At 39.0% G+C, this 27086-nt stretch overlaps 1 protein-coding gene across 1 annotated transcript; it reads left to right on the top strand.

Moving 5' to 3' along the window:
* Positions 1–858: 858 nt before the first annotated feature.
* Positions 859–25434, top strand: cct8 (chaperonin containing TCP1, subunit 8 (theta)). The gene is made up of 15 exons (XM_059968109.1): positions 859–1028; positions 4731–4821; positions 4916–4995; positions 6834–6983; positions 11116–11296; positions 13657–13718; positions 15122–15259; positions 15988–16166; positions 18819–18885; positions 18961–19048; positions 22546–22661; positions 23040–23111; positions 23191–23355; positions 23897–24016; positions 25257–25434. The coding sequence occupies exons 1-15, from the start codon at positions 969–971 to the stop codon at positions 25332–25334; spliced, it is 1647 nt and encodes a 548-aa protein (XP_059824092.1). The 5' UTR covers positions 859–968; the 3' UTR covers positions 25335–25434.
* The last annotated feature ends 1652 nt before the right edge of the window (positions 25435–27086 follow it).

The following is a 27086-nucleotide window of genomic DNA, read 5'->3' as shown; positions in this document are numbered from 1 at the left end:
TTAAAAATATTTGTGGCTATTTCTTTCTCTAGAATGACTTGAAACAACTCTGTAAATTCCACTGATTGTTTGGATGGTTTTGTTCAGAAGGTCTGCCATTTATTTCCAGCTTTTGTGATACAAATAGCATCCACATATGCATGATATCACTGCTCTGCATTCACAGAGCAATCACTACTGGGAAAAGTTAGTACTTAATGAGAATTTCACGTTAGTGTGAATATTATCCTTCCTCGGTTGTCACCCCACAAAACAATTTACTTTTTATTTTTAGAACCAAGGACGTTCTATTATTTTCTACACTTTGTACAAAATAATGGCAATGGGAAGATAAGTATAAATGCTTTTGTACAAATTGGAAAAAGAATCTGCACTTGGAAACGAATTTCAAAAAATGATTTTAGTATTTGGCCAATAAGATAGTTGCCGTAATTCTATTTTGCACCCAACTGGAAACCATGGCTTTCGTTTTGAACTGATAATATTCCAGTACCTGTATTCTCAAACTATTAAGATAGAAATTCTGCAAATACAGTGAGGACCAAGCCTGAAATTTAACTGTGGTAACTTCTGTCAAACAGCCTCATGATATACACAAGAAGGAAATTCAATTGTTTGGGATATCCTTTTGCACCCAATAACATTTCCACGTAAACAATTTCGGAAAATAATACCAAAAAGCTAACGGAATGCTAACTTTTAGATATATTCTTCAGTTCTTTTGATACAGAGCACATGAAGGAACAAATTGCACAAGCTTCAGACTTTTGAGACTTCTGGGAAGAAGGGTAGCATGGAGCCGCGGTGCTTGCTGGGAAGAAGGGTAGCATCGGGCCGCGATGTTTGCTGGGAGGAAGGGCAATAGGGCCGCGATGGTTGCTGGGAGGAAGGTGGGGAGTAACTGTCGCACGCGATCTTTTCCCGTGGGGTGAACCGGCTTGGGTGGGAGCTGCGTTGTGTTACGGAAAATGGCCATGCACGTCCCCAAAGCTCCGGGCTTTGCCCAGATGCTAAAAGATGGAGCGAAGGTGAGTACTACGACGATTTGGTGAGAAGGAAGGAAGTGGTTCTCCTTTGGAAGTGCTATTACAACGAGGCGCACGCTGTGAGAAGGTTCTAGAAATGCAGAGTAATGGGGGCTGGGACGCGGGTTCTTCGGGCCGGGGATGGACTGGAGAAACGATGGGGAAGCGGTTTGCGCCACGCAGGCCTACCTGCGAATGAATGGGGTAGGGTCGGGGAACGGTGCCATGTGCGTAGGCCGGCCACTGTCTGGATTATTCAGAGCCGGCTGGATGATGCTGAGATCCACCATCCTCGGGCAGAGGGCACATTGTCCAGGCAACTAGCCCAGCGTTTGTTGGAGGATTCTCCCTCGAGCTCAAACCCAATCCTTTTCACAGTTCTGTCTTTGAATTTTCGCCTTTTTATTCACTTTGCAGCCGAATCGCAACGTTTGACTTCAGCAGGACTTCTGCATTTCTATGAGAAAACGACCCCGGCCAGATTCTGATTATGATCTTTTGTTTTTAAATCATAATTCACTTTAATTTGGCTGATCGGAGGAATCGCTGACAGCTACCATCCACCCAGCCTACCAAGGGTTGGTAGGCTTTACCGGACTACTGTCAAGCTGTGTACCATATATAAATTCTAATTCCGACCTCACTTAAGATTTCCCCTGGTCATCAATGAATTGAGTTAGGTTTAGAATGAATTCAATATGCCAAAATCACAATTTATTAAAACTTCAGAGGTATAACATCATCCTAACTCAGACATTCTTCAAACTGAAGTTTAGTGCCTCTTCCAAATTAGTACACATTTAGAGTCATCGAAAGAGGTACAGCTTGGAAACAAGCCCTTCATTTGATGCTTATTGTATAACTTCATGTATATCGGAGAGATGAAAAGCCATTTGGGTGTTTTTCTAACAGGCTCACTGGGTAATTCTGTCACGTTCATTTGCACTAACCTCTACCTTGTGCAATTGGCATAAACTCAAACAGCATCCTATTTTCTCACTTGATTGTTTGCATTGAATTCAATGACTTGAGTAAACAACCTTTCCATTTTGTCCTAGAGCTGGCCAATTCTGAAGAAAGGTCATTAGTCTTAAAATTTAGTCTCTCTGGATGCTCTCTAATCTGCAGAGAAGCATTCTTTTTCTTTGATGAATACCAACACGTTTTCCTTCTCCTGTTCTCAGTCTTCTCCAGCTTTAGGGGCGGCATGGTTAGCATAACACAATTCCAGCACCAATGTAAGATTGGGGTTTGAATCCTGCTGTCTGTAAGGACTCTGTATGTTCTCCCTGAGACTCTGGGTTTCCTTCCACATTCAGAAAACATATGGGTTAAGATTAGTAAGTTGCAGGCATGCTGTGTTGGGACTGGGTGTGGCAACACTTGGAGGCTGCCTAGCATGATGCTCACCATTTTGATTTGATGCGGAACAGTACATTTCATTGTATGTGTTGTCATACATTTTTGATTTATTGTTTTTTGTGGTATAACATGAATAGGCACTTTTGGCAATATGTCTGTAATGTTCTTGCATTTATAACAAAAGTCAAATATTTTATGCTGGAAATCCTGAACAAAGAGAAGTATTAAAGAAACTTGACAGTTAAGATCTTTGGAAAGGGAATAGATCAATTTTAAGAGTGGTTCTGATCATTGCAATTCTCTTGAAAGGCCAAGGACTGTACTTCCCATGGAAGTATGTTTGCGTGCATACACAAACCCCCACCCTCATAAAAATCAGGACCTGTACATTTTGGAGAAATTAGCCGACTTTTCATAGATTTAGTTAAAAAGGTATAATAAAGACAAACTGCTGGTTAACTATGTAGCAAATGAAATGCACAATAAATTAAAATATTATTAGTTATTAATGGTGGAATTTATCCAGCCTGCCATGTTATTTCAATTTCGGTAAATGAAGAAAATTACTGCACACACCTAGTGCAGATAATGAAATGCTTTTGTGGCTGCATCCTCCAAATATATATTTTCATTGTAACTTTGAGGAGGATTGTCAATACTTTCAAATTCCTAATGTAGTTCCTAACTAGTTGAAGTAATGCAATCCTTTCATTTTCACACTGGCAGTTGCTGGTATCTCCAAGCCTGAATGCTTGCAACTGCAGTGAACCAAACAGGTCTGAATTGTTTTGCTGCTTATTTCTTGTCAACTATCACAAGCACACAAAACAAACCCTATTTGGAAACTCTTGACTCTAAGCACGGTGTAGTGTCCATATCGGCCACACAAGTACGTGCAACAAACACTAGTTAAGTGACTGCCCTGATTAACTGATGGCCCAATTAGCCGAAATCCACTATGTATGTATAATATATATACAGTGTGCAGGAGTCTTTGACACGTTAAAAAATACTAGAAAGCAGTGCTTTCAAAAACAAAAAGTTTCTAAATGAAAAGACAAGTTTCTAAATATTAATATCTAAATAAAGAGCAGTAACCTAAACTAAATCAAATCAATATTTGCCTTTCAAACTGCATCTATTCTCTTAAGCAAACTATGATGTTTTGTAAGAAAATTGCCTGATAGATTGGCAAGTTCTCCAAAATTCTTGGAGCACAGTTCTCCTGCAGACTTCGGCTGTTTGCTTCCTTCTCTCCAGGTAATCCTAGATGGCCTCAACGATGTTGAGATCAGGTCTTTGTTGAGCCAAAAATTTAATTTCAAATTCTGACATGTCAGTCCAGAGCCCTTGCAGCCATTGTTCAGCACCCCAGTCCTTGTTTTTGTGTGTAGGTGAGTCTCTTGACTTCATTTCCACTTTAGAGGAATAGCTTTTGGCAGCAACTCTTCCATGAAGATCACTTCTATCAAGAATTCTTAACTGTAAAGGGGTGTACTTGGGTTCCAGTGGTTTCTATCAGTTCAAATCTGATAGCAGTGATGGACGACTTCTGATTTTGAAGGGATGTTGGTTTGATGCATCTCTTGTCTGCTGTATACAGCTCCTGTGGCTGATCACTACCTATCTTGTCCTCAAGCATGCCCATTTCTATGTGCTTTTTCAGAAGAGCTTGGGCAGCACGTCTTGAAACTTCTATCTCCCAAAAAAAATCTGCTTGAGAGAGACCTTGCTGGTGCAGGATGGCCACCTTGTGACTTGTTGCTATGCTCATTCATGCTGTGGTGTAAGGATTGATTATTTGAAGGTTAAACTCTCACAGCTGCCAAACCCTCACCTTCGCCCAGTTTGATAACTTTTATGGGTAATATTAAAGGTGTAATATATTTAACTATGCCATCATATTAAACTTTGTGTCCATTTGTTTTCTCAGTCAAGTGACAAGTCATTTGAGATGTCACTTGCTTCAGATGAGAAGCAAGATGAGCTAGTGCTATGAATGTTGAGTATTGCTTTAATACAGGTTTGATGAGGAATATAGCAAAGATTCATGGTGAAAATTATTGAACTCTGAGAAACGAAAGAGCTGCTTTGGAAAATTGACACAATTTTCTTGAGCAAAGCACATTGCATTACATGTTGAACTTTGTTCTCATCGTGAATTTGTTTCAGTGGTACTCTGACATGTATACTAATGTTACACTTTCTGCTTAATTTCGTACAGTTTTACAAACATAGCTTCACCATTTGTGCACTTCTAACACTTGGAACTTCATCCTAGCTATTATTTCATCAGGAGAATGCTCGACAATCTTTATAATGATATACTTGTGTACTTTTCAGCATTACTCTGGCTTGGAAGAGGCAGTTTATAGGAACATTCAAGCTTGTAAGGAGCTGGCTCAAACTACACGAACAGCTTATGGTCCAAATGGTATGATTACGTAGCTTAAAGTTCATAAATAAAGTCATTCTTGTTGTTTTCTTGTTGTTTTGTTGAGTAATTAATATCATTAATGCTTTTATAGGGATGAATAAAATGGTCATTAATCATCTGGAGAAGCTTTTTGTTACCAATGATGCAGCGACTATTTTGCAACAGTTAGAGGTAGGTGGTTTATTTAATGTGTAAAGAAGTGGGTGGCTGTTAGATTCAAATTTCCACTGTCTATTCCAATATTGGCTCAGCTCAGTTATGATGTATAGTTTTCAGCAATGAAAGTTAAGACACTAGAAATGGTGGTAGTTCTTCAGTTGGCTATTTTTGAACAAATTTTGAAAGTCAGCTTAGGTAATGTGTTATTCAGTACTTAATAAGCACTTTTTATTTTGCAGTATGATTGAGAGAATTAGAAGTTGGGGAAATCAAAATTATTAGTTGAAGTTATTCCACCATAAAATATTCTAAAGTCTTCAATTCAGATGTAACAGGATATAAATTATCTTTTTGCATGCCTATTAAGTCATAATTAAATACTAACAACCACTTATCTATGAAAACTAATTTTGTGCGTCACAACTTGTATGAATGTTTCAAAATTTAAGGGTTTTAAAACAAAAATAGATTTATTTTGGCTGTAATAATCTTTGTGCAGTTGTCATGCAGTATTCTGCATAATGTTTTAAAAGATTTTTAAACATTGCCTCTGTACATTAATCAAAGTTTTTCTGGATTGATTATACAGGTGTCCACCACTTTATGAATGTTTGCTTTAAGCCGCTTTTACAAAAGATCTACATTAGTAACCTGTTTTCACATTACAAAGAGGGTTTTCGCTTTTATGGAAATTTTTCCCATATAAATTAATGGTCTTTGCTTTATGCCATTTCGGTTTAAGAAAGGTTTCATAGGAACGCTCTACCTTTGAAAAAGAAGGGGGGGGGGGGAGACACCTGTATAGTATTTGATGAATGGCAGAAGTTCCTTGGCAATAAAACCTGATAGTATGTTATGTAAAGATAATCAATGCTAATTAAATTTTGGGCCATGCATTATCTTCTGCAATAAGCAAATATTTTAATCTGGTGTTGTACTTATTACTCCTATAGGTCCTTGGATTGTAAATTCATTATCTGTGACAAATTTATTTAAAGTTATCATAATTTGTTAACAAATCCCTCTGTTCCTTTGCATTTCATTTTCCCTACAACATCGTGCACCCCACAATCATTTTCACAAGTTTTGAGATCTTTGTGCTTTCTCAAATCTCACACATCTTTGAATTTTCCGTTGATCTACAGCTAAATGTCTTCCCTGAAGTTTTGTTTCTTTCTATTTCCTTATAAAATGCTGTTTAAACCAAACTGACTAAGCTGCAATGTTCCTTGTTACGTTTGCAAAATTAGTTAGCATTGGCTCTGGCTATGCTTGTAAATCTTTCTGGATATATGACATTATATTTGCTAGATGCTGGGAGTTCCTTGGGAAACTTGTAGCTTATTATTAGATTTTCTTTGACTATTGCATTTGGCGTAGTCATAAAGCACGGAAGTGAGCCATTCGGTCTTAATGTGAAGTGCTCTTTACAGTTTCAGTATGCCATGGGCTTTGTTAACAGACAAATTTTAAGAACTGCACAATACTGCCTTTTTTTTCTAGAGACAATATCTAATGTTTGACATAAGGAAATCTGCAGATGCTGGAAATTCAAGCAACACACACAAAATGCTGGTGGAACACAGCAGGCCAGGCAGCATCTATAGGAAGAAGCACTGTTGACGTTTCAGACCGAGATCTTTTGCCAATCCAGGTCCCGGCCTGAAATGTCGAATGTGCTTCTTCCTATAGATGCTGCCTGGCCTGCTGTGTTCTACCAGCATTTTGTGTGTAATTAGTTTGAACCACTTTTCATAATTTAGAAGCTGTGAAGACTGCTAAACAGTTTTGAATATAAGCAAGTAGCACTTATTCTTGGAGGCTTAATGTTTTACATTTCTTTAATACAGGTTCAGCACCCTGCAGCTAAGATGTTGGTTTTAGCTTCGCAAATGCAGGAACAAGAGGTTGGAGATGGAACAAATTTTGTGCTAGTTTTTGCAGGTGCTCTGCTGGAATTAGCTGAGGAGCTTCTACGAATGGGTCTTTCTGTCTCAGAGGTGTGTAATTTTTTAAAAATAAATATATATTGATATTTTCTTGGTGTAATTAAAACGGGGTTAATACATATGCATTCAGACAATTGAATGGATTTCTGATGTCTTTGTAAATCAGGGCTGTTAAAGTAAATTCAAGCAAATCTCTGTTACTCCAGCTAGCTTATATATTATGTTTAAAATTCCTTGACAGTGTAGATGGTTGGTTTGGTAGGGAGCAGTGGGGTCATCTGGTTGCAGCTTGATTTAGAAACATAGAACATAGAAAGATAGAAAACCTACAGCACAATACAGGCCCTTCGGCCCACAAAGTTGTGCCGTGCCGAACATGTCCCTACTTTAGAAATGACTAGGCTTACCTATAGCCCTCTATTTTATTAAGTTCCATGTACCTATCTAAAAGCCAAAAGACCCTATCATATCCGCCTCCACCACCGTTGCCGGTAGCCCATTCCACGCATTCACCACGCTTGGAGTTAAAAAAAAACTTGCCCCTCACATTTCCTCTGTACCTACTCCCCAGCACCTTAAACCTGTGTCCTCTTTTGGCAACCATTTCAGCCCTGGGAAAAAGCCTCTGACTATCCACACAATCAATGCCACTCATCATCTTGTACACCTCTGTCAAGTCACCTCTCATCCTCCTTCGCTCCAAGGAGAAAAGGCCGAGTTCACTCAACCTATTCTCATAAGGCATGCTCCCCAATCCAGGCAACGTTCTTGTAAATCTCCTCTGCACCCCTTCTATGGTTTCCACATCCTTCCTGTAGTGAGGCGACCAGAACTGAGCATGATACTCCAAGTGGGGTCTGATCAGGGTCCTATATAGCTGCAGCATTACCTCTCGGCTCCTAAGTTCAATTCCACGATTGATGAAGGCCAATATACCATACGCCTTTTTAACCACAGTCAACCTGCGCAGCTGCTTTAAGCGTCCTATGGACTCAGCCCCCAAGATCCCTCTGGTCCTCCACATTGCCATGAATCTTACCATTAGTACTATATTCTGCCATCATATTTGACCTACCAAAATGAACCACTTCACATCTATCTGGGTTGAGCTTCATCTGCCACTTCAATGTCCGGCTGTAACCCCTGACAGCCCTCCACACTATCCACAACACCTCCAACCTTTGTGTCATTAGCAAACTTACTAACCCATCCCTCCACTTCCTCATCCAGGTCATTTATAAAAATCACGAAGAGTAAGCGTCCCAGAACAGATCCCTGAGGAACTCCACTGGTGACTGACCTCCATGCAGAGTATGACCTGTCTACAACCACTCTTTGCCTGGATCCACAAAGCAGTGTCCCTTTGGATCCCATGCCTTCTTACTTCCTCAGTAAGCCTCACGTGGGATACCTTATCAAATGCCTGAAATCCATATACACTACATCTACTGCTCTTCCTTCATCAATGTGTTTAGTCACATCCTCGACAAACTCAGTCAGGCTAGTAAGGCGCAGCCTACCTTTGACAAAGCTATGCTGACTGCTCCTCATCATATTATACCTCTCCAAATGTACTTAAATCTTGCCTCTCAGGATCTTCTCCATCCACTTACCAACCACTGAGGTAGGACTCATTGGTCTATAATTTCCCAGGCTATCTCTACTCCCTTTCTTGAATAAAAGAACAACATCTGCAACCCTCCCAGTTCTCCGGAACCTCTCCTGTCCCCATTGATGATACAAAGATCATAGCCAGAGGCTCAGCAATCTCCTCCCTCGCCTCCCACAGTAGCCTGGGGTACATTTTGTCTGGTCCTAGCAACTTACCAACTTGATGCTTTCCAAAAGCTCCAGCACATCCTCTTTCTTAATATCTACATGCTCAAGTTTTTCAGTCTCCTGCAAGTCATCATGACAGTCACTAAGACCCTTTTCCATAATGAATACTGAAGTAAAGTATCCATTAAGTACCTCTGCTATTTCCTCTGGTTCCATACACAGTTTCCCACTGTCACATTTGATAGGTCCTATTCTTTCACGTCTTATCCTCTTGCTCTCCACATACTTGTAGAATGCTTTGGGTTTTTCCTTAATTCTGCCTGCCATGTTCTTCTCATGGCCCCTTCTGGCTCTCCTAATTGCCTTCTTAAGCTCCTCCCTAGTAGTCTTATAATCTTCCAGATCTCTAAAATTACCTAGCTCTCTGAACCTTTTGTAAGTTTTTCTTCTTGACTAGATTTATTACAGCCTTTGTACACCATGGTATGAGTGCTCTACCATAACTTCCCTGTCTCATTGGAACGTACCTATACAGAAATCTACACAAATATCCCCTGAATATTTGCCTTATTTCTTCTGTATTTTTCCCTGAGAACATCTGTTACCAATTTAAGCCTCCGATTTCCTCCCTGATAGCCTCATAATTCCCCTTACTCCAATTAAACGCTTTTCTAACGTGTCTGTTCCTATCTCTCTCCAATGCTATTGTAAAGGAGATAGAATTATCACTATCTCCAAAATGCTCTCCCACTGAGAGATCTGACACCTGATCAGGTTCATTTCCTAATACCAAATCAACTAACACACACAAAATGCTGGTGGAACGCAGCAGTCCAGGCAGCCTCTATAAGGAGAAGCACTGTCGATGTTTCAGGCCAAGACCCTTCATCAGGACTAACTGCAAGGAAAGATTCTAAGAGATTTGAAAGTAGTGGGGGCAGGGGGAAATGCGAAATAATAGGAGAAAACCGGAGGGGGTGGGATGAAGCTAAGAGCTGGAAAGGTGATTGGCAAAAGTGATACAGAGCTGGAGAAGGGAAAGGATCATGGGACAGGAGGCCTCGGAAGAAAGAAAGGGGGAGTGGGGGAGCACCAGAGGGAGATGGAAAACAGGCAGAGTGATAGGCAGAGAGAGAGAAAAAAAAACTAAATATGTCAGGGATGGGGTAAGAAGGGGAGGAGGGGCATTAACGGAAGTTAATGTTCATGCCATCAGGTTGGAGGCTACCCAGCCGGTATATAAGGTGGTGTTCCTCCAACCTGAGTGTGGCTTCATCTTGACAGTAGAGGCCATGGATAGACATATCAGAATGGGAATGGGACATGGAATTAAAACATGTGGCCACTGGGAGATCCTGCTTTCTCTGGTGGACCGAGCGTAGGTGTTCAGCGAAACGGTCTCCCAGTCTTTTTTATATACTGTATAAAAAAGTATATACCAAATTAAGTACAGCCTCTCCTCTTGTAGGCTTATCTACATACTGTAGTATCCTAACTCCCTGTAGTCTTTTTAGGACCTCTTCCCTTTTCCTACCTATGTCATTGGTTCCAGTATGTACCAGGACCTCTGGCTGTTCTCCCTCCCACTGCAGGATATCTTGGACGCAATTTGAAACATCTCAGACTCTGGCACCTGGGAGGCAAACTATCATCCGAGTTTCTTTCCTATATCCTCAGAATCGCCTGTCTGACCCCCTAACTATAGAGTCCCCTATCACTACTGCCTTCCTCTTCCCTTCCCTACCCTTCTGAGCCACAAGGCCAGACTCTGCCAGAGGCATGGCCACTGCTGCTTACCCCAGGTAGGTGTCCCCCCCCCCCCCCCCCCCCCCCCCCCCGATCCACTTGTCTGTCTCACGTGGGCCCGGTGTGACCACCTGCCTGTAACTCCTCTCTCACCTCCTCGCTCTCCCTGACTAGGTGAAGGTCGTCAAGCTGCATCTCCAGTTCCCTAACTCAGTCCCATTTGTGTCACACTTCAACTAAAAGTCAAATGCTGAATGTCAGGCTTCGTATGAAGTCCAACCTGGAGTACTGCTGTAGAAAGGAGCTGAATGTTCATTACAGCTGGCCCTCTATGCCAAGGTTAGCCAATGATAAGCACAGTTTGGTGTCTGAATGTGATATTCTGAATTGGTGGCTATTGACTGTTTTGAGGAATTGTATGAGTTATACTTAATCTTTTACATTTTATATATTGAACATTTATTTGTTTAAAAAACAGTGAGGAAAAAGTCCAAAAATTTTGACTCTGGTGAGCAATGAAAGTTGTGCTTTCAGGTTATACTCACTGAGATCTATTTGCAGCTTTCAGCACACTCTACCCCACTGGAAGATCCGTGGGTGCAATGATCAGCATCTGATGAGTCTGACCAAATATTTTGTGCTTCTTATTTACTTACAGGTGATAGAAGGCTATGAGGCAGCCTCTAAAAAGGCTCTAGAAATTCTTCCAGATCTGGTATGCTGCTCTGTTAAAAGCCTACAGGATTCAGCAGATGTTTTGCCTGTCATTCGAACATCTGTAATGAGCAAACAGTATGGCAATGAGGATTTCCTGTCCAAGCTGATTACGCAAGCATGTTGTATGTATAAAAATATAATGAATTGAGTTCTGAATTTGCATCTTTTTATATTAAATTAGTTTTCAGTACAATGTGCAGATAAATAACTTGGAAATAATCTTAACCAAACCATGACATTCAAGGAAATTGCAGCTTTGGAGTTGAAAACTTAGCTGCTAAGCTAGAATATGCTGTAGACTACAAGGGTGTTCGAAGGGGAACACTAATCCCTCATGTTCCTGTTGCAATGTTGATTTTGGTTACTTGGGTTATATTTTTAGCACGTATTTGTTTCCTGGGCAGAATAGAAGAGTGGATAATGATTTCAATCTGAACTGATATTTGCAAGTTGTCACACGCAAGGTTAGTTAATGGTGATAGTCATGCATTGTAAAACACTGAAATGGGCCCTTCTACCTACCATGTTCATAATGACTTTGTTCATTTGCCCTACCATGGGGAAAATGATGCTGTTATATCTTGCACTTACAAGCTGGTTGTCATGATGGGAATAAATACTTTTAAGACCTAGATTAAGACATTGGAATACATGTGATAAGGTTTGGTTATCATGTCTATAATCAGGAATGACGTTGTAAGAACTATCCAGAGCACTTAATTCCATTGGGTAAGAACAAAAAAAAAGGTGGACAGGTCCTGGAAACAAGATTTAATTACTCATCAAACCCTGGAAAAGTAGGGGAACCTAGGGCCAATACTGTGAAAGAGAAGCCCTACATCTTCAACTGAAAATGAAGCCAGAACTCCCCACTAAAAGACTGATTTGTGTTCATTTTATTGGTCTTGTACATTTTCTTGTATGGTGAGGATTGATTGATTTATAGTGGGCCAGAAGTAGTGAATTTAGTATAGTTTATTGAGTGGTCATTGACAGAGTTATCGGCCATATTTGGCATTTAAGAGTGAGTATTGGAAGCTCTAAATTAACTTGAAACCCATGGTGGTTATGAGCCATTTGACTGTATCTTTGAGCCTTTTTCCTGAAGTTTCTTGTAACTGTTTTGAGCTTGGAAAATTTAAATACATTTTTTAAAAAAATGATTCACAGTAAATTGTTATTTTGGAAAGCAGTTGAAACTTCTTTGCATATCATTATTATTTTGTGTGCGTTGCCTAGCAGTTTTGGAGTGTTTGAAATCAACATTAGGTATCGAAAGGAGAAGAGCTTGAGAAATAAAATGCTTGATGGGGTGAATGCTGTTCTGAGAGGAAGCTAAAGTTAACAGGAATGCGAAATATTCTTGTTGAAGACTCAGTTGAAGACTAGCTTTTCTGGTGGTACAGAATTCTTAGTTGAGGAAAAGGGCCACAAATGGGAAACAATTAGAAAATTTACAGAATAGATGCAGCAAACAAGATTGAAAGTGTATTTATTATCAAATAATGTATAAATTATAGAACTATGAGATTTGTTTGTTTACAGGCAGTCATAAAGCAAGGAAACTGAAAGAAACCAATTTTTAAAAAAAGATCATATCCATAGAGTAAGTGTGGGGGGGGGGGGGGGGAACACAAAACAAATCCTGCAAACAATAGAAGCAAACAACAACAGTATTCCAAACCCAAATTGAGTCCTTAGATCCAAATCCCTGGAGCAGCCTCAAAGCCTTAGTATACAGTTCATATTAGTGGGGCAAATGGCTGCAAAGCTAACAGATGCAGAGCACAGCAACTGTGGGGGGGGGGGGGGGGAGTCTTGCAGCCACAGTGTTGCAGAAAGGAGTCCCAAAACTATCTGGGACTATATTTAAATTGTCCAGGCCTGGATTTCACTGCCGGATAAGCCGTTCTCAACCTCTCCAATATCGGCTTGGTGACCAAAGTGATCCAACCTCACCTGATACCCAGTCTATCTGGGCCAGCATTTAGATTGTCCAAGCAGCACATTGTACTTCACATCAGTCCAGGACCTTGGCGCGGTGAATCATTGAAGACCTAGAAATGCTGCCCAGCAATTCACTTTGGACCTAAATTTCACTGCTGAAGATGCCGTTCTTGACCTCTCCAAATCGGCTGGGTGCTTAGAATAATCCACCCTCGCATCCAGGACAGTTAGATGGGCATCAGAACTGACCCATCTTCCTCCAAATCATTCACTCCAGCTAGCAGGTCTCCAACTCCCAAGTGTGTCGATTTTGTAGCACACCAGCAGGGCACATATCTTGAGTTTGGTTTATCCCCAACCACATCTGCATTGTTTCAGTGATAGTTTACTTCAAAAAGAGTTAGTAATAATGTTTTTAATCAAATTCTTTTGCTTTCGGGCTACCATTAAGCTGTTGCATGTCTTCAGTAGCACCATCTTAAACTGGAAGACATATACCTTTTGTGCTAGTAATTGCTGTATTTACTTTTTCTAGTGTGCATTTATTCTGAAACTGGCCATTTTAATGTGGACAATATTCAAGTCTGCAAAATTCTGGTGAGTTTTTGGTGAAGCAATTGTTTTGTGAATTAGGTTACTAACATTAAGATTGCACTGATTAGCATATCCTTGATGTTAACAGTATTGAGATATGTTACAAAAAAATCTTTTTTGTATTTGTATGGATTTTGAAGAATATTAGTAATTTTAAATTTGGCTTAAGAGAATTTGTAGATGTGTGGTTGTTTGCAGAAATATTAGGTTAATTCAAAGCGTCATACTGCATGAGAGAAAATAGCCTTGGCAAGTAGATTAGGGAAAATCCCAAAAGCATTTTAAATGCTACGAGTTTAAAAACGGGGTAGCCAGGTAAGAGTGAGGACCACTGGAGAACAAATGGAGGAAGTGGTGAGTATTTCCATCAGTATTCACCAAGGAGAAGAATATGGAGGCTAGTGAGATCATTCTGATACTCTGACGCATGCTGATACCAGGAAGAATGAGGAGATGTTGGGTTTTTTTAAAGAGCATTAAACTGGATAAGTTCCCAGGTCCTGATGGAATATACCTCCAAGTTATTGGGAGAGGCAAGAAAGGAGCTTGCTGAGGTCTTGTTAGAGGTATATGGTGGACAGCGAGGAAGATTGTCAAAGGATTCAACAGTGTATGAATCAGTTATAAAAATGGGCAGAGAAATGGCATATGAAATTTAATCTGTTCATATTTGAGGTGTTGCACTTTGGGAAGCCAAATGTAAGGAAATATTTAGTAAATAGCAAGGCCTTTATGAGCATTGATGGGCAGAATGATTTGTGGTGCAAATCTATAGCTTTCTGAAATGGCATCGCTAGTAGGTAGGGTAGCCAAAAAAGAGGTCCCAACGTATTTTCATTGTGTATAAAATTTACGAAATCATGTTGCAGCTACATAAAACTTTGAACTTTATTTGAAGTATTGTTAGCAGTTCTGGTTGCCATTTTATAGGTGCTTTTGGAGAGGGTGCAAAGAAGGCTCACCAGGTTGTTGCCTGGATTTGAAAGTATCAGCTATAAGGATAATTAGGAAACTTGGGACTGCTTTCTCTGGGGTGTTGGAGGTTGATTGATGACCTGGTAGAATAATACATAATCTGAAAGGAGATAATAGTCTTTTTCCAAGGATGGAGATGTCTAAATACCAGAGGGCATTGATTTGTGGTGAGAGGGGATAAGATTAAAGGAGATTTGAGAGGCAGATGTTTTAAACAAAGGAGTAGATGGCTGGAATGTGGTGCCAAGGGAGGGTGGTTGAAGCTGATAGGATAGTAAAATTTAAGGATTTAGACAGACCCCAGGAACAAGCAGGAAATGCATTGTATGCTGCCAGATGATATTAGTTAATTGTCATTGTGGGCTCATAAGTTTGTTCCTGTATTGTTTTAAATTCTGTGTGATAATTGATAACTGGATTTTGTGTTTCAGGGATCTGGTGTGACTTCTTCATCAGTCTTGCATGGCATGGTTTTCAAACGAGAGACTGAAGGGGATGTTTCCTCTGTGAAAGATGCCAAAATAGCAGTATATTCTTGTCCTTTTGACTGTATGGTAACAGAGACAAAGGTACCTTACTGCAGTCAGATTATGTTTATAACCATTTTCACAAACTACATTTCAAGATTACTAGAAATTTTTTTGAAAGATGGTTCCTGTGATATATTAATCTATGGATTAAGGTTTTTAATACCTAATTTATTATATGTTCTCCAGAGGTTGAGGTATCTTTATTCTGACCTGTTAAATAACAGCCTGCACATTGTAAATAAATCTGAAGTCAATTAACTATTGAAATATTTTTTAGTTTTTGGCTAAAAGTAAATTCATCTTGAAGTTATTGTTGTAACTGCCTTCAAAAGATGTCTGGCTCTCAAAATTTTGCATCTATTAAATCTATCTTTATTTGTATAAAAACTTTCCATGTTCAAAGCTATCCCCAGGCATTGTACTTGCTTCATTCCTTTTTCTCCAATAGCCAGCTCCTCATTGTGCATGTCATCGAGCTGATATAAATGTATTCAGTTCCACTTGATTTTGCCATGATTCATCTTTTCTGAGATCTGACTTTAGTGTCACATACATGCTTTCTAAAGTTTTTTCATAATTGCAGCTGCTGAGCCAGCTAGATTTCTAATCATTTAGATAGTGGTGTAATTTTGTAAAATTATGAGGAATTCTATAAATATTTTAAAACATTATTTTAAACCTTTCTCTTCCCATCCGAAACATCTTTAGCAATAAACTTGAATTTAGTTTTTGAGAAGTGAATAATTTTTTAATGATTTTTTTTTAAGGGAACGGTTTTGTTGAAGAATGCAGCTGAACTGATGACTTTCAGCAAAGGAGAGGAGGATCTCATGGAGGTTCAAGTAAAGGCTATAGCAGATGCCGGTGCTAATGTAATTGTAACTGGAGGAAAAGTGGCAGACATGGCACTGCATTATGCTAATAAGTACCAGCTGATGGTAGTTAGGTAAATTATTCTATAAATTATTTTCTAGGACTAGATTTGCTTTGCCTGATGTGTAATGTGTTTGATCACAAGTTTACACTTTATTACTTTAAAATACAGTTTGGCTCCATGTGTATTGATGCTTATTTAAGACTATGAGTCATCCCACTCCACTGCTTTCACCCCATACTCTTTGATGTCCTGGCTATTCAAGAACCTATCTATCTCTTCCTTAAATACACCCAATGTCTTGGCCTCCACAGCTTCACGTGGCAAAATATTTGTGTATGTTAAAAACAATTGCAGTTGATTTAAAAACATTAGGGGTCCAGTAAGCTATATGTGTTATAAGATTATACTAGAAGAAATGGGGCAAGCAGTGCTCAAACACTATAAAGGCAATCAGTACGTTATCAAATGAATAGTTATTTGGCATAGATTCCAAAGGATGCAGACTCATGTGGAATGTTCAAATGGTAAGGTTTCTAATTTTTTGATAAGCAACCCATTTTAAGATAAATTTGCACAAGGATCACCTATTTAATGAAAACTTTGAAGGGTTAGGACTATGAATTTGTTATTAATTTGCAATCTCCATTGGTTGTTTTTGGATTGTAATTTCCACATTCTATTTACCTTTTCTACTGAAATTTAAATTTCTATTTATACGGTACTGTGCAAAAGTCTAAGGCGCCCTAGATTTTTTAAATAAATTTTATTTCAGATGTTTAGAACGAATTTTGGATTTTCAGATATTCAAAAAATTTAATGTTGGGAGTATTTTTTTGTATTTCATATTAAGTAACAGACCACTTTTCAATTAAAAACTTGATTTCTTTGTAAGTATCTAGCCCAGTGCATGATTTAAAAAAAAGTTGCTAATGATCAGTGACATAATTTGAATGAATTAAACTGATTAAGTGAAGCAGAAATTTTTCTGAGTGTAGAAGGAATTAAAGTGGGTGAAGAACAGCCAAACTAAAAGGTGAGGGTGTGGCAGATGTGATGGTTTAACCTACAAATTATTATTTCTTACACCACGGCAAGAGTGAACATAGCACACAAGGTGGTCATCCTGTGTCAGCAAGGACTCTCCCAAGCAGAAATTTTATGGCAGCCATGAGTTTCAAGATGTGTTGTCCAAGTTCTTCTGAAGAAGCACAATGAAACAGGCAAGGATGAGGGCCAGAAATATAGTGGGCAGCCATGGAAACAGCGCAGTAGGCAAGAGATATAACAAACTGGCATAACTTCTAATTCAGAAGTCCAGCACTATCAGCGCTGAACTTAAAACCATTGGGACCCAAGTACACCCCTCTATAGTCCAGAGAAGTCTTGTCAGAAACGCTCTTCATGGAAGAGTTGTTGCGAAAAGCCATTTCTCCAAAGTTGAAACAAAACTTATTTATACTTGTGTGTAGGGGCTACGCCGCAGCATGCGGCGTAACCCTGATTTTCACTATAGCGTTGCTGTACGCTGTAGTGAGCATGCGTTGGTGTACACCAAAACGCTAGTTGGTAGTGTTGTTTCTATACCACTATGTTGAGTTTCTTCGTGAGAGACATGGGTGAGGAAACGCATTTCAAACGTTTTCACATGTTGGCAGGAAGATTTGACGATTTGGTTCATGTATTCCACATCAGTGTATGCGCAGCCTACAGATGTGGCGGAGAAGAAGCAACCGGAAGTGCATAGGTGGAAATGTGATGCTACCAAGCGGACCAATCACAGTTGTTGCGGTCTGCGACGCGTGAGTAATTTTTCTGGAGAGGTGCATGTCACCCTACAGCTTAGGGTATGCATTGCCTAAGGCGTCGAGGCAACGCACGAGTATAAATCAGCCTTAAGAGACTCGCCTACGCACAAAAGCACAAGGGTGCTGGACAATGCCAGCACGTGCTTTGGACTAATGAGCCAAAATTTTAAATTTTTTTGGTCAAGCAGGAGACAATTTGTCAGTAGAAAAGCTGAAGACCACCACACAAGTGAGTGTCTTCAGCCAACAGTAAAGTACTGCAGAGGCTTCCTGCAGGATTGGGTCTGCAGTTCTGCAAATTGAGTTGGTGATCTGGTCAGAATTAACGGAATCTTCAATGCTGAGAAGTGCAAACAGATTCTCATCCATTACACAGTACCATCAAGGAGGTGTCTGATTGGTCCCAACTTAATTCTTCAGCAGGGTAATGACCCCAAACACAAAGCCAAGGTCATAAAGAACTTCAGTGAAAAGTAGAACAAGGCGTTCCGTAACAGGAAATATGGTCTCCACAGAGCCTTGATCACAACATCTTTGAGGCAATCTGGGATTACCTGGAGAGACAGAAGCAAGCAAGACAGCATTAGTCTGCAGAAGAACTGCAGCAAGTTCTCCAAGGCGCTTGGAACAACCTTCCAGTTTATTCTCTTTTGAAACTGCATGACAGTGTGCCTGATAGAATTGATGCAGTTTTAAAGGCAAAGGGTTGTCACAACAAATATTGATTCATTTTAGTGTTTTTTTTTTAAACACTTTGTTAGTCTTTATAGATTTTGTATTTAGAAACTTAATTGTTTTCGAAAATGTCTTCACTTTCTAGAATTTTTTTCACTTGTGCCTAAGACTTTTGCACACTACTGTATGTTTGACCTAAAATATAAATTGCATAGCTTCATACAATGTGTTTATTTTCCAGGTTAAATTCAAAATGGGACTTAAGAAGATTATGCAAAACAATTGGAGCTACAGCACTTCCACGATTGGTGGGTAACGCTGTAAATTAAATCTTACAATAAAGTTTAACGGCTTAGTTTTTAAATATAGTCTAAATTTTACAGGCACCACCAACCCCAGAGGAAATGGGTTCATGCAGTAATGTGTACTTGTCAGAGGTTGGAGACACACAGGTGATAATATTTAAACATGGTGAGTTTATTTTAATTGACATGCATTGAATTTTTGTAGATAATACTAAATTGGATGTGAGGTTAACAGGAGGACAAATTAGAATACAACAAGATCATTTGGGCAGTAAAGTGGAAAATTGTATTTAGTGTAAAGGAAGTTGCTGCATTTGGGGATCTGTGAGAAAAAACAGTGTAAAATATGTCAAAGGATAATGAATGCTGTGGAGGACCAAAGGGACTTCGGGATGCTTGTCCACAGTTGTATAAGTTTAGCAAGACAGGGCAAGAGGAATTTGACCCATTTTAAAATTGTAATGCTGTGTGGTGTGGGGGGCTACTGCAGGTGGTGATGTTTTCGTGTACTTGTTCCTGTTGACTTTAGGAAGGCAGGTTCTGTCTTTGCAATAGGTTGTGTGAGCATCTGCAGTGATGGTGAACAGTGAAGCCAGAGTGTACCAATGATGAAGAGACTGTAAGGATGGATGAAAATCAAATGGATTTGGCTCCTTCTGGATGGTGTCAAGTGCTTGAGTTATTGACACTATAAATCTTGAAGAGTATTCTAACATTTGTGACTTGTGCCTTAGGTCTTGGAATGAGGTGCTCACTGTAGTAAATGATTTGCTTTTAGAACCATGTTATGTTATGTGACTTTTTGTTCACTGATGACACACAATTCTGTTGTGACACTTGTTGATAGTAAAGCTTTGTGGTATAGTGTCCCTGGTTGGAATCCCTCTTGTTGGATGTGACTATTGACGGGTACTTTTGTGATGGAAGTATTGCTAACCACTCACCAGCCCATAACTTTTCTGCACAGAGGCATGGGAAGTTACAAGTAGTTTTGATCATTTTTTCGATATCTATCTTCTGACCTTCTTTACAAAAGCTATTATTTAAAGTACTTCATATATTTGTAATTTGATATGATAACAAATGATATGCTGTACACCCCAGGGTTCTAAAAGAGGTGCTGAAGAGATTGTGGAGGCATTAGTAATCATGGATCACTAGATTTTGGATTGGTTCCAGAAGATTGGAAAACTGTAAATGTCACTCCAAAAAGGGAGAGAGGCTGAAGAAAAGCAGTTATATAGGTCAGTTAGCCTGAACCTCAGTGCTTGGGAGGATGTTGGAGTCAGTTGCTAAGGATGTGGTTTTGGGATACTTGGAGGCACGTGATTTTAAAAGGCTGTAGTCAGCATGGTTTCCTCGAGGGGAAAATATTGCCAGACAAGTCTGTTGGAATTCTATGAAGAAATAACAAGCAAGATACACAAAGGAGAATCAGTTGATGTTGTGTACTTGGAACATCAGAAAGCTACAAGCCCATGGAATTACAGGAAAGATTCTAGCATGGATAAAGCAGTGGCTGATTGACAGGAGGCAAAGAGTGGGAATAAAAGGATCCTTTTCTGGTTGGCTGCTGCTGACTAGTAGTTTTATACAGGGGTCTGTGTTGAGATAGATTCCTTTTACATTATATGCCAGTGATTTGGATGATGGAATTGATGGCTTTGTGACAATTTTTTTACAGATGATACAAAGATAGTTGCAGGGGCAAGTAATTTTGAGGGTTTCGAGGATTGGAGAGTTGCATATGTTACTTCCTTATTCAAGAAAGGGAGTAGGGATAGCCCAGAAAATTATAGGCCAGTCAGTCTTACTTCACTTGTTTTTAAGTTAATGGAGAAGATCCTGAGAGGCAGGATTTATGAACATTTGGAGAGGCATAATATGATCAGGAATAGTCAGTGTGGCTTTGTCAAGGGCAAGTCTGCCTTACAAGCCTGATTGAAATTTTTGAGGATGTGACGAAACACACTGATGAAGGTAGAGCCTTAGATGTAGTCTGTATGGTTTTTAGCAAGGCATGGGATCCAAGGGGACATTGCTTTGTGGATCCAGAACTGGCTTGCCCACAGAAGGCAAAGAGTGGTTGTAGACAGGTCATATTCTGTATAGAGGCCGGTGACAAGTGGTGTGCCTCCAGGATCTGTTCTGGGAACCCTACCCTTTGTGATTTTTATAAATGACCTGGATGAGGAAATGGAGGGATGGGTTAGTAATTTTGCTGATGACTCAAAGGTTGGGGGTGTTGTGGATAGTGTGGAGGGGTGTCAGAGGTTACAGCGGGGCACTGATAGGATGCAAAACTGGGCTGAGAAGTGGCAGATGGAGTTCAACCCAGATAAGTGTGAGCTGGTTCATTTTGGTAGGTCAAATATGATGGCTGAATACAGCATTAATGGCAAGACTCTTTGCAGTGTGGAGGATCAGGGATCTTGGGTTCAGAGTCCATAGGGCACTCAAAGCTGCTATGCAGGTTGACTCTGTGGTTAAGAAGGCATGTGGTGCATTGGCCTTCATCAATTGTGGGATTGAGTTTTAAGAGCCTAGGGGCAGTGTTGCAGTTATTATATAGGACCCTGGTCAGACCCCACTTGGAGTACTCTGCATGATTCTGTTCGCCTCACTACATGAAGGATGTGGAAACCTTAGAAAGGGTACAGAAGAGATTTACAAGGATGTTGCCTGGATTGGGGAGCATACCTTATGAGAATAAGTTGAGTGAACTCAGCCTTTTCTCCTTGGAGTGATGGATAAGAGGTGTCCAAGGTAATGAGAGGCATTGATCGTGTGGATAGTCAGAGGCTTTTTCCCAGGGCTGAAATGGCTAGCACAAGAGGGCATAGTTTTAAGGTGCTTGGAAGTAGGTACAGAAGAGATCTCAGGGGTAAGTTTTTTATGCAGAGTGGTGAGTGCGTGGAATGGGCTGGCAGTGACGGTGGTGGAGGCGGAAACGATAGGGTCTTTTAAGAGACTCCTGGATGGATACATGGAGCTTAGAAAAAGAGGGCTATGGGTAAAGCCTCGATAGTTCTAAGGTAGGGACATATTCAGTACAGCTTTGTGGGCTGAAGGGCTTGTATTGTGCTGTACGTTTTATTTGTTTCTATGCAATAGAGAGGCTACAGAGGGACAGATTAGGAGAAATTGGCAAATAAGTGTCTGATGGAATGTAGTGTTGGGAAGTGTATGGTCATCCACTTTGATAGAAAAGGAGAGAAAATAGAAAAATCTGATAGGCAAAGGGATTTGGGAGTCCTTTTGCAGGATTCTCTAAAGGTTAAATTGCAGGTTAAGTCTGGTGATATTGTTCAGGAATTGTGGTTTTTCATCAACAGTAACACTTAAGGGTTTAAGTTGGAATCTTAGCTTGTTACTTTTATAATTCAGATGAAGGGGAACATGTTCAATTCTATATAACTGCAGAGTCTTAGAATATCTGAACTGTTTTGTGTTTTTGTGTTCAGTGATGTAGAGTTGGCACAAGGCTTTTTTTTGCTGAAACTTTGCAATTCATTTGAAAAATGTCAGGTACTTTCAATTGTAAGCATACAATTTCTTAGGACTGGTGTAAACAACAAAAAGTTTCTGTAACCTTAAATAGACAGGGATGAATCCTTTTTATACTATTACATGAACCCTCATTACTGAATTGTTATTTTGCAGAGAAAGAAGATGGTACCATTTCCACAGTTGTAATCCGTGGTTCAACAGACAACATTATGGATGACATTGAGAGGGCAGTCGATGATGGCGTCAACACTTTCAAAGTTCTCACAAGGGTATGGTATTGAATATCTTCAGAATTACTGATTAAATTTGTTTCTAATAGTACATGAGTTTCTGATTTTAGAACCGATACTGTATTTTAAGCATTATTCAAATTCACAGAAAGTCAAAACTTAAAAATATGAATAATCTCTAGAATGATATTTGACATGATCATGCAAACAATTTATTTTGACACTCACATGACTAGCATGAATTTTTGTTAAGACAAATCAGTTTTTATGGTCTGAGATAGAAATCGTGGGGCAAATCAAATCTACCTTGGGTACCATTTTTAGTGTTAATTGTAATAATTGATACATAGTGGCAACATTTTGGAAAGCTGCTTTTAACTTATTCAGATGTATTGTAACAACATGTATTATTGGCAGGATAAACGCTGCTTGCCAGGTGCAGGAGCCACTGAGATTGAACTGGCTAAACGAATCACTACTTACGGAGAGGTACGGAATAAAACAATTTCTTTATTCACATTTAAAATTTCACTGATGAATGAGTAATATAATCTTGGTTTCTTTTCAGTCATGTCCTGGTCTTGAGCAATATGGAATCAAGAAATTTGCAGAAGCTTTTGAAAGTATTCCACGTGCATTGGCTGAGAATTCTGGCATTCGGGCTAATGAAATAATTTCAAAATTGTATGCAGTTCATCAGGAAGGAAACAAGAACATTGGTTTTGACATTGAGGTATTTAAGTAATTCTTAATGTGCTTAAGCAAGAGTATTAGTATTTTTACTTTGATTACATAGCCCTAGGGTTGAGTTTTTACTTATCCTGACCAGGGAACAGGCATTTTGTAGCCTTAACTTCGTCCAAAATATACCATGTCTTGATAGCTTTGAAGTCTTGCCCATCTTTTAATGTAAAAACTTTGTGTGAATTTAGTTTAAATCCAATTTAGCTAATGTTTTGCAAATGGGAGTTTGCAACTCAAAGTTGACCATGATTTTGAGGACAGGCTGTAGTTTCTTAGATGACAAGATACAGTGCTTGATTATAAGGAAGTTCCAATTGATGCATCAGTGCATGTTTAGTATGAGTTTGTTTTTCAGGTGGCTAAGATTACACTTAAGATTACAGAAATAGTAGATAATCATATTTCTTACATTTAAACTGTTCTGTATTTTTTAATTCCCCTTTCACTTTACACTCCAATGAGCCAGTCCACTATTTTCTTTAATCATTTTAAAATTGATCTCCTGTATCCCAATATTTTCATGTTTTTAGGGTGAAGGTTTGGGTCTAAAGGACATGCTTGAGGCTGGAATATTTGATCCATACTTGGTTAAATACTGGGGAATTAAGCTTGCCACAAATACCGCTGTCACTATTCTAAGGGTAGACCAGGTAAGTAGTGAACAAGAATGGCTCTGAGATCTGATGTAATGATTTTATTGTACAAAAAATTATTTCAGGTTTTACTTTGCATGATAGGGTTGGCATTGTTAGAAATCTGGACTATGAGGTCTAGGTACCAGGCATTTGTTCTGAAAGTCTCGTAATCTCTAATTGAATAAGCTAATTCAAGCCACAGAATTGCATTTCTGGCAAGAGACAATAGCTTTTGCTTCGGATGTTATTAGATGTTTTGTTTCAATCATGGGTCCCAAATGTCATTATACCCTCCTAGTACAGATCATAAAATTCTAGTCATTTCTTCATTACACTTTGATTTTACAAAACTGAATTATTGGGGTTGCCTCCCATTATTGAGATAGGGCAGAAATACCAATTATTCTCTTTTTTCAGCTGTGCATGGGAATGCCTGTGGTAACTGAATTCAATTCCTTAACAGTAATTTGTGTTCGTATCTTTAAGCATTTCCACAGCCATAATGGCACAAAGGGCAATGTATACATTGCTGATTGGTAATTGTTATTGTACATAATTAAGTACACCTGCATGAAGCCAGGCTTATTCATGCACAAATCTTTATTATTAATTTAAGATTACACTGAGTGGAGTCTGTACCAGAGGGAAGAACATATGGAATAGTTATTTCAATAGAACACCTGAGGCAAATTTTCTATAATTTGTCAGGGGTACATGAAGATGAAGGATGACTAATCTTGATTGGATAAGGAACTTATTAGCATGTTGAGAATTGTACAATCTTTTTCTCCGTTGTAACATGCTGTTCTTGGCTTTTTGGTCTACATGAAACACTTCCACGTAGCTTAGGAAGACAGTTTTTATTTAGAAACTTTTTTAGAATGGTGCAAAATAGCTGAAGAATTAGATACTGAATTTATTGGATGTTTGACAATGTCAGGTGGAATGCAAATCAAAATGCATTCTGACTTTTTAAGCTAAAACTGATAGAGCAGACTCAGTGGACCAAATGGGCTAATTCTGCTCCTCTATCTTGTGGTTTTCAATCGCAAATGCCGATTTTTTTTTTGCCTTTAAAATTGTACATTGACTGACAAACAGGAATGCTAAAACAGGATGTCGGTTGGTACATTAGGATTGAAGTTATTAGATTGCTGTTTTACTGTACAGTATGAAATAATTCCTAAAAATTATTACGAGTTTTTTAAACATTGGAGGATAACTCCCTAACTAGCTTTTTTGTTATGTTTTTCAGATAATCATGGCAAAACCAGCAGGTGGACCTAAACCACCACCACAGAAAAAGGATTGGGATGATGATCAAAATGAGTGAAGTTCCATCACTGTAAAGTACCAGACAATGCCCATTAGAAGTTAAGTTTCATTGTGCACTGATCACATTGCTAATATTCTAATAAAGAAACTGAACAAAGCATGCAAGTCTTTGGTCTACTGATTTTGTACTTGTAGATTCTGTAACATGCTTTCCCTAGTGACATTCTGGGTTAATCTCAATGCCTTTGATTCCACTCAGACCCCTAACAATTGAGTGAGATGTACACTCAGACCCCACATAGTGCTAATTCATTACAATGCAGTTATTCAATTCTTTATTGGATTTTTTAATTGCAAAAAAATTTTCTAAACACCACTAAACTTGGGACTTCCGGTAAGATGGCGAGTGATTAGTCGCTCCGAATTTTTGCTCCGTTATACTTCCTATCTTTGCACTATTTGTCTCCCTTCTTAAACCTTAGTTATTTTATTAGTTCTCTTTTACCTGCCTGCGAACACATCTATCTCATAATGGCTACCAAAAGTACTAAAATCGGGAAAAAGGAAACTTATATGGCTCTTTCGGCTGAGATTCTCGCTATTTTGGAACAACATCGACAAGATACTTTAACGGATTTTAAAACTGAATTTAGAACTCTTTCAACCAGCTGGATTCCAAATTGGATCAGATTAATGCTAGAGTGGATGAACATGCTGAACATTTATCTCGCATTGACTTAACTTCAGAAGATTTAAAACGCCGTGTTCAACATCTCGAAACTTTCTGCTCCAACCTAGCGGAGAAGAACAGTAAACTTTCTTCCAAAATGGTGGATCTTGAAAATCGGAGCAGACGTTGCAATCTACGAATTCTTGGTTTGCCAGAAGCCAGATTATGGAGGCATGCCGCAGGGGTACTTTTGCTTTTCAAAATATGGTCATTCGTTTTGTGGAGGATTATGCCCCCCAGGTTCTGAAGATGCTTGCTGAGTTTAAAGATGTAATGAAAGTGCTTTTTGATCATGGATTCAGACCCTCTCTCTGAAATCCAGCCGATCTTCGAATTACGCTTACTACTGGAGAATATAAGTGGTTTAAATCAGTGAAGGAGGCTGAGGCATTTGTTGGAAGTCTTCCAGCCATCTCGTCTTCTTCTGAACCGGTCTGACCTTCTAAAATGGTAGTTAAGTACTTCTCGAAGTGAAGTTATTTTTTCCGAACTCAGACTTTACTTGAATAATCTAGACATTAACAATTGAAACTTTAAGGGCTGTAGTTAATCTCTCCCTGGACTTGGTGCGTTTTTTCTAAATAGATGATTTAAGTTTAATGTTTCCCTGCGGATTTTACTCGTGTCATCTATTTTACTTCTGTATATCTTTATAGAGAACTACAATTGATTTTAACTTGTTTTGGAGGTTTGGAGTTGTTATTGAAGGCCTCCCTGTTGGTTGATTTATAGTTGTAAGTTTTGCTTTTTTTTCTGTAAACGGTTGATATGTACTCTTTAAATTTATAATTTCCCCCTTCCCCCCCTTTTTTTTCTTTCAGTCTTTTATAATTTTTCACGGGTAGGTTAGTTTTAGTTTTCTGATTTTTTTTGTATTAAGTTTTATACTTTTTAGTGCATAAATTAGCTATTATTTGCTATATTATTTATACGGAACTTTTGTTAACGATATGGAACTGGAAGTCATTTTTGGGTTAATTTTTTTTGTAGAGCAAGTTGCTTTTTCGGGTAGCCGTCTAGTTTTGGGTTGCGAGGGTGGGGTGGGCTCTCCAATTCCAACACTACTCACTGATTCTTTTG

Source organism: Hypanus sabinus, chromosome 4, assembly GCF_030144855.1.
Source record: "Hypanus sabinus isolate sHypSab1 chromosome 4, sHypSab1.hap1, whole genome shotgun sequence".
NCBI lineage: Eukaryota > Metazoa > Chordata > Chondrichthyes > Myliobatiformes > Dasyatidae > Hypanus > Hypanus sabinus.
This window is presented reverse-complemented; position numbering and strand designations above follow the sequence as displayed.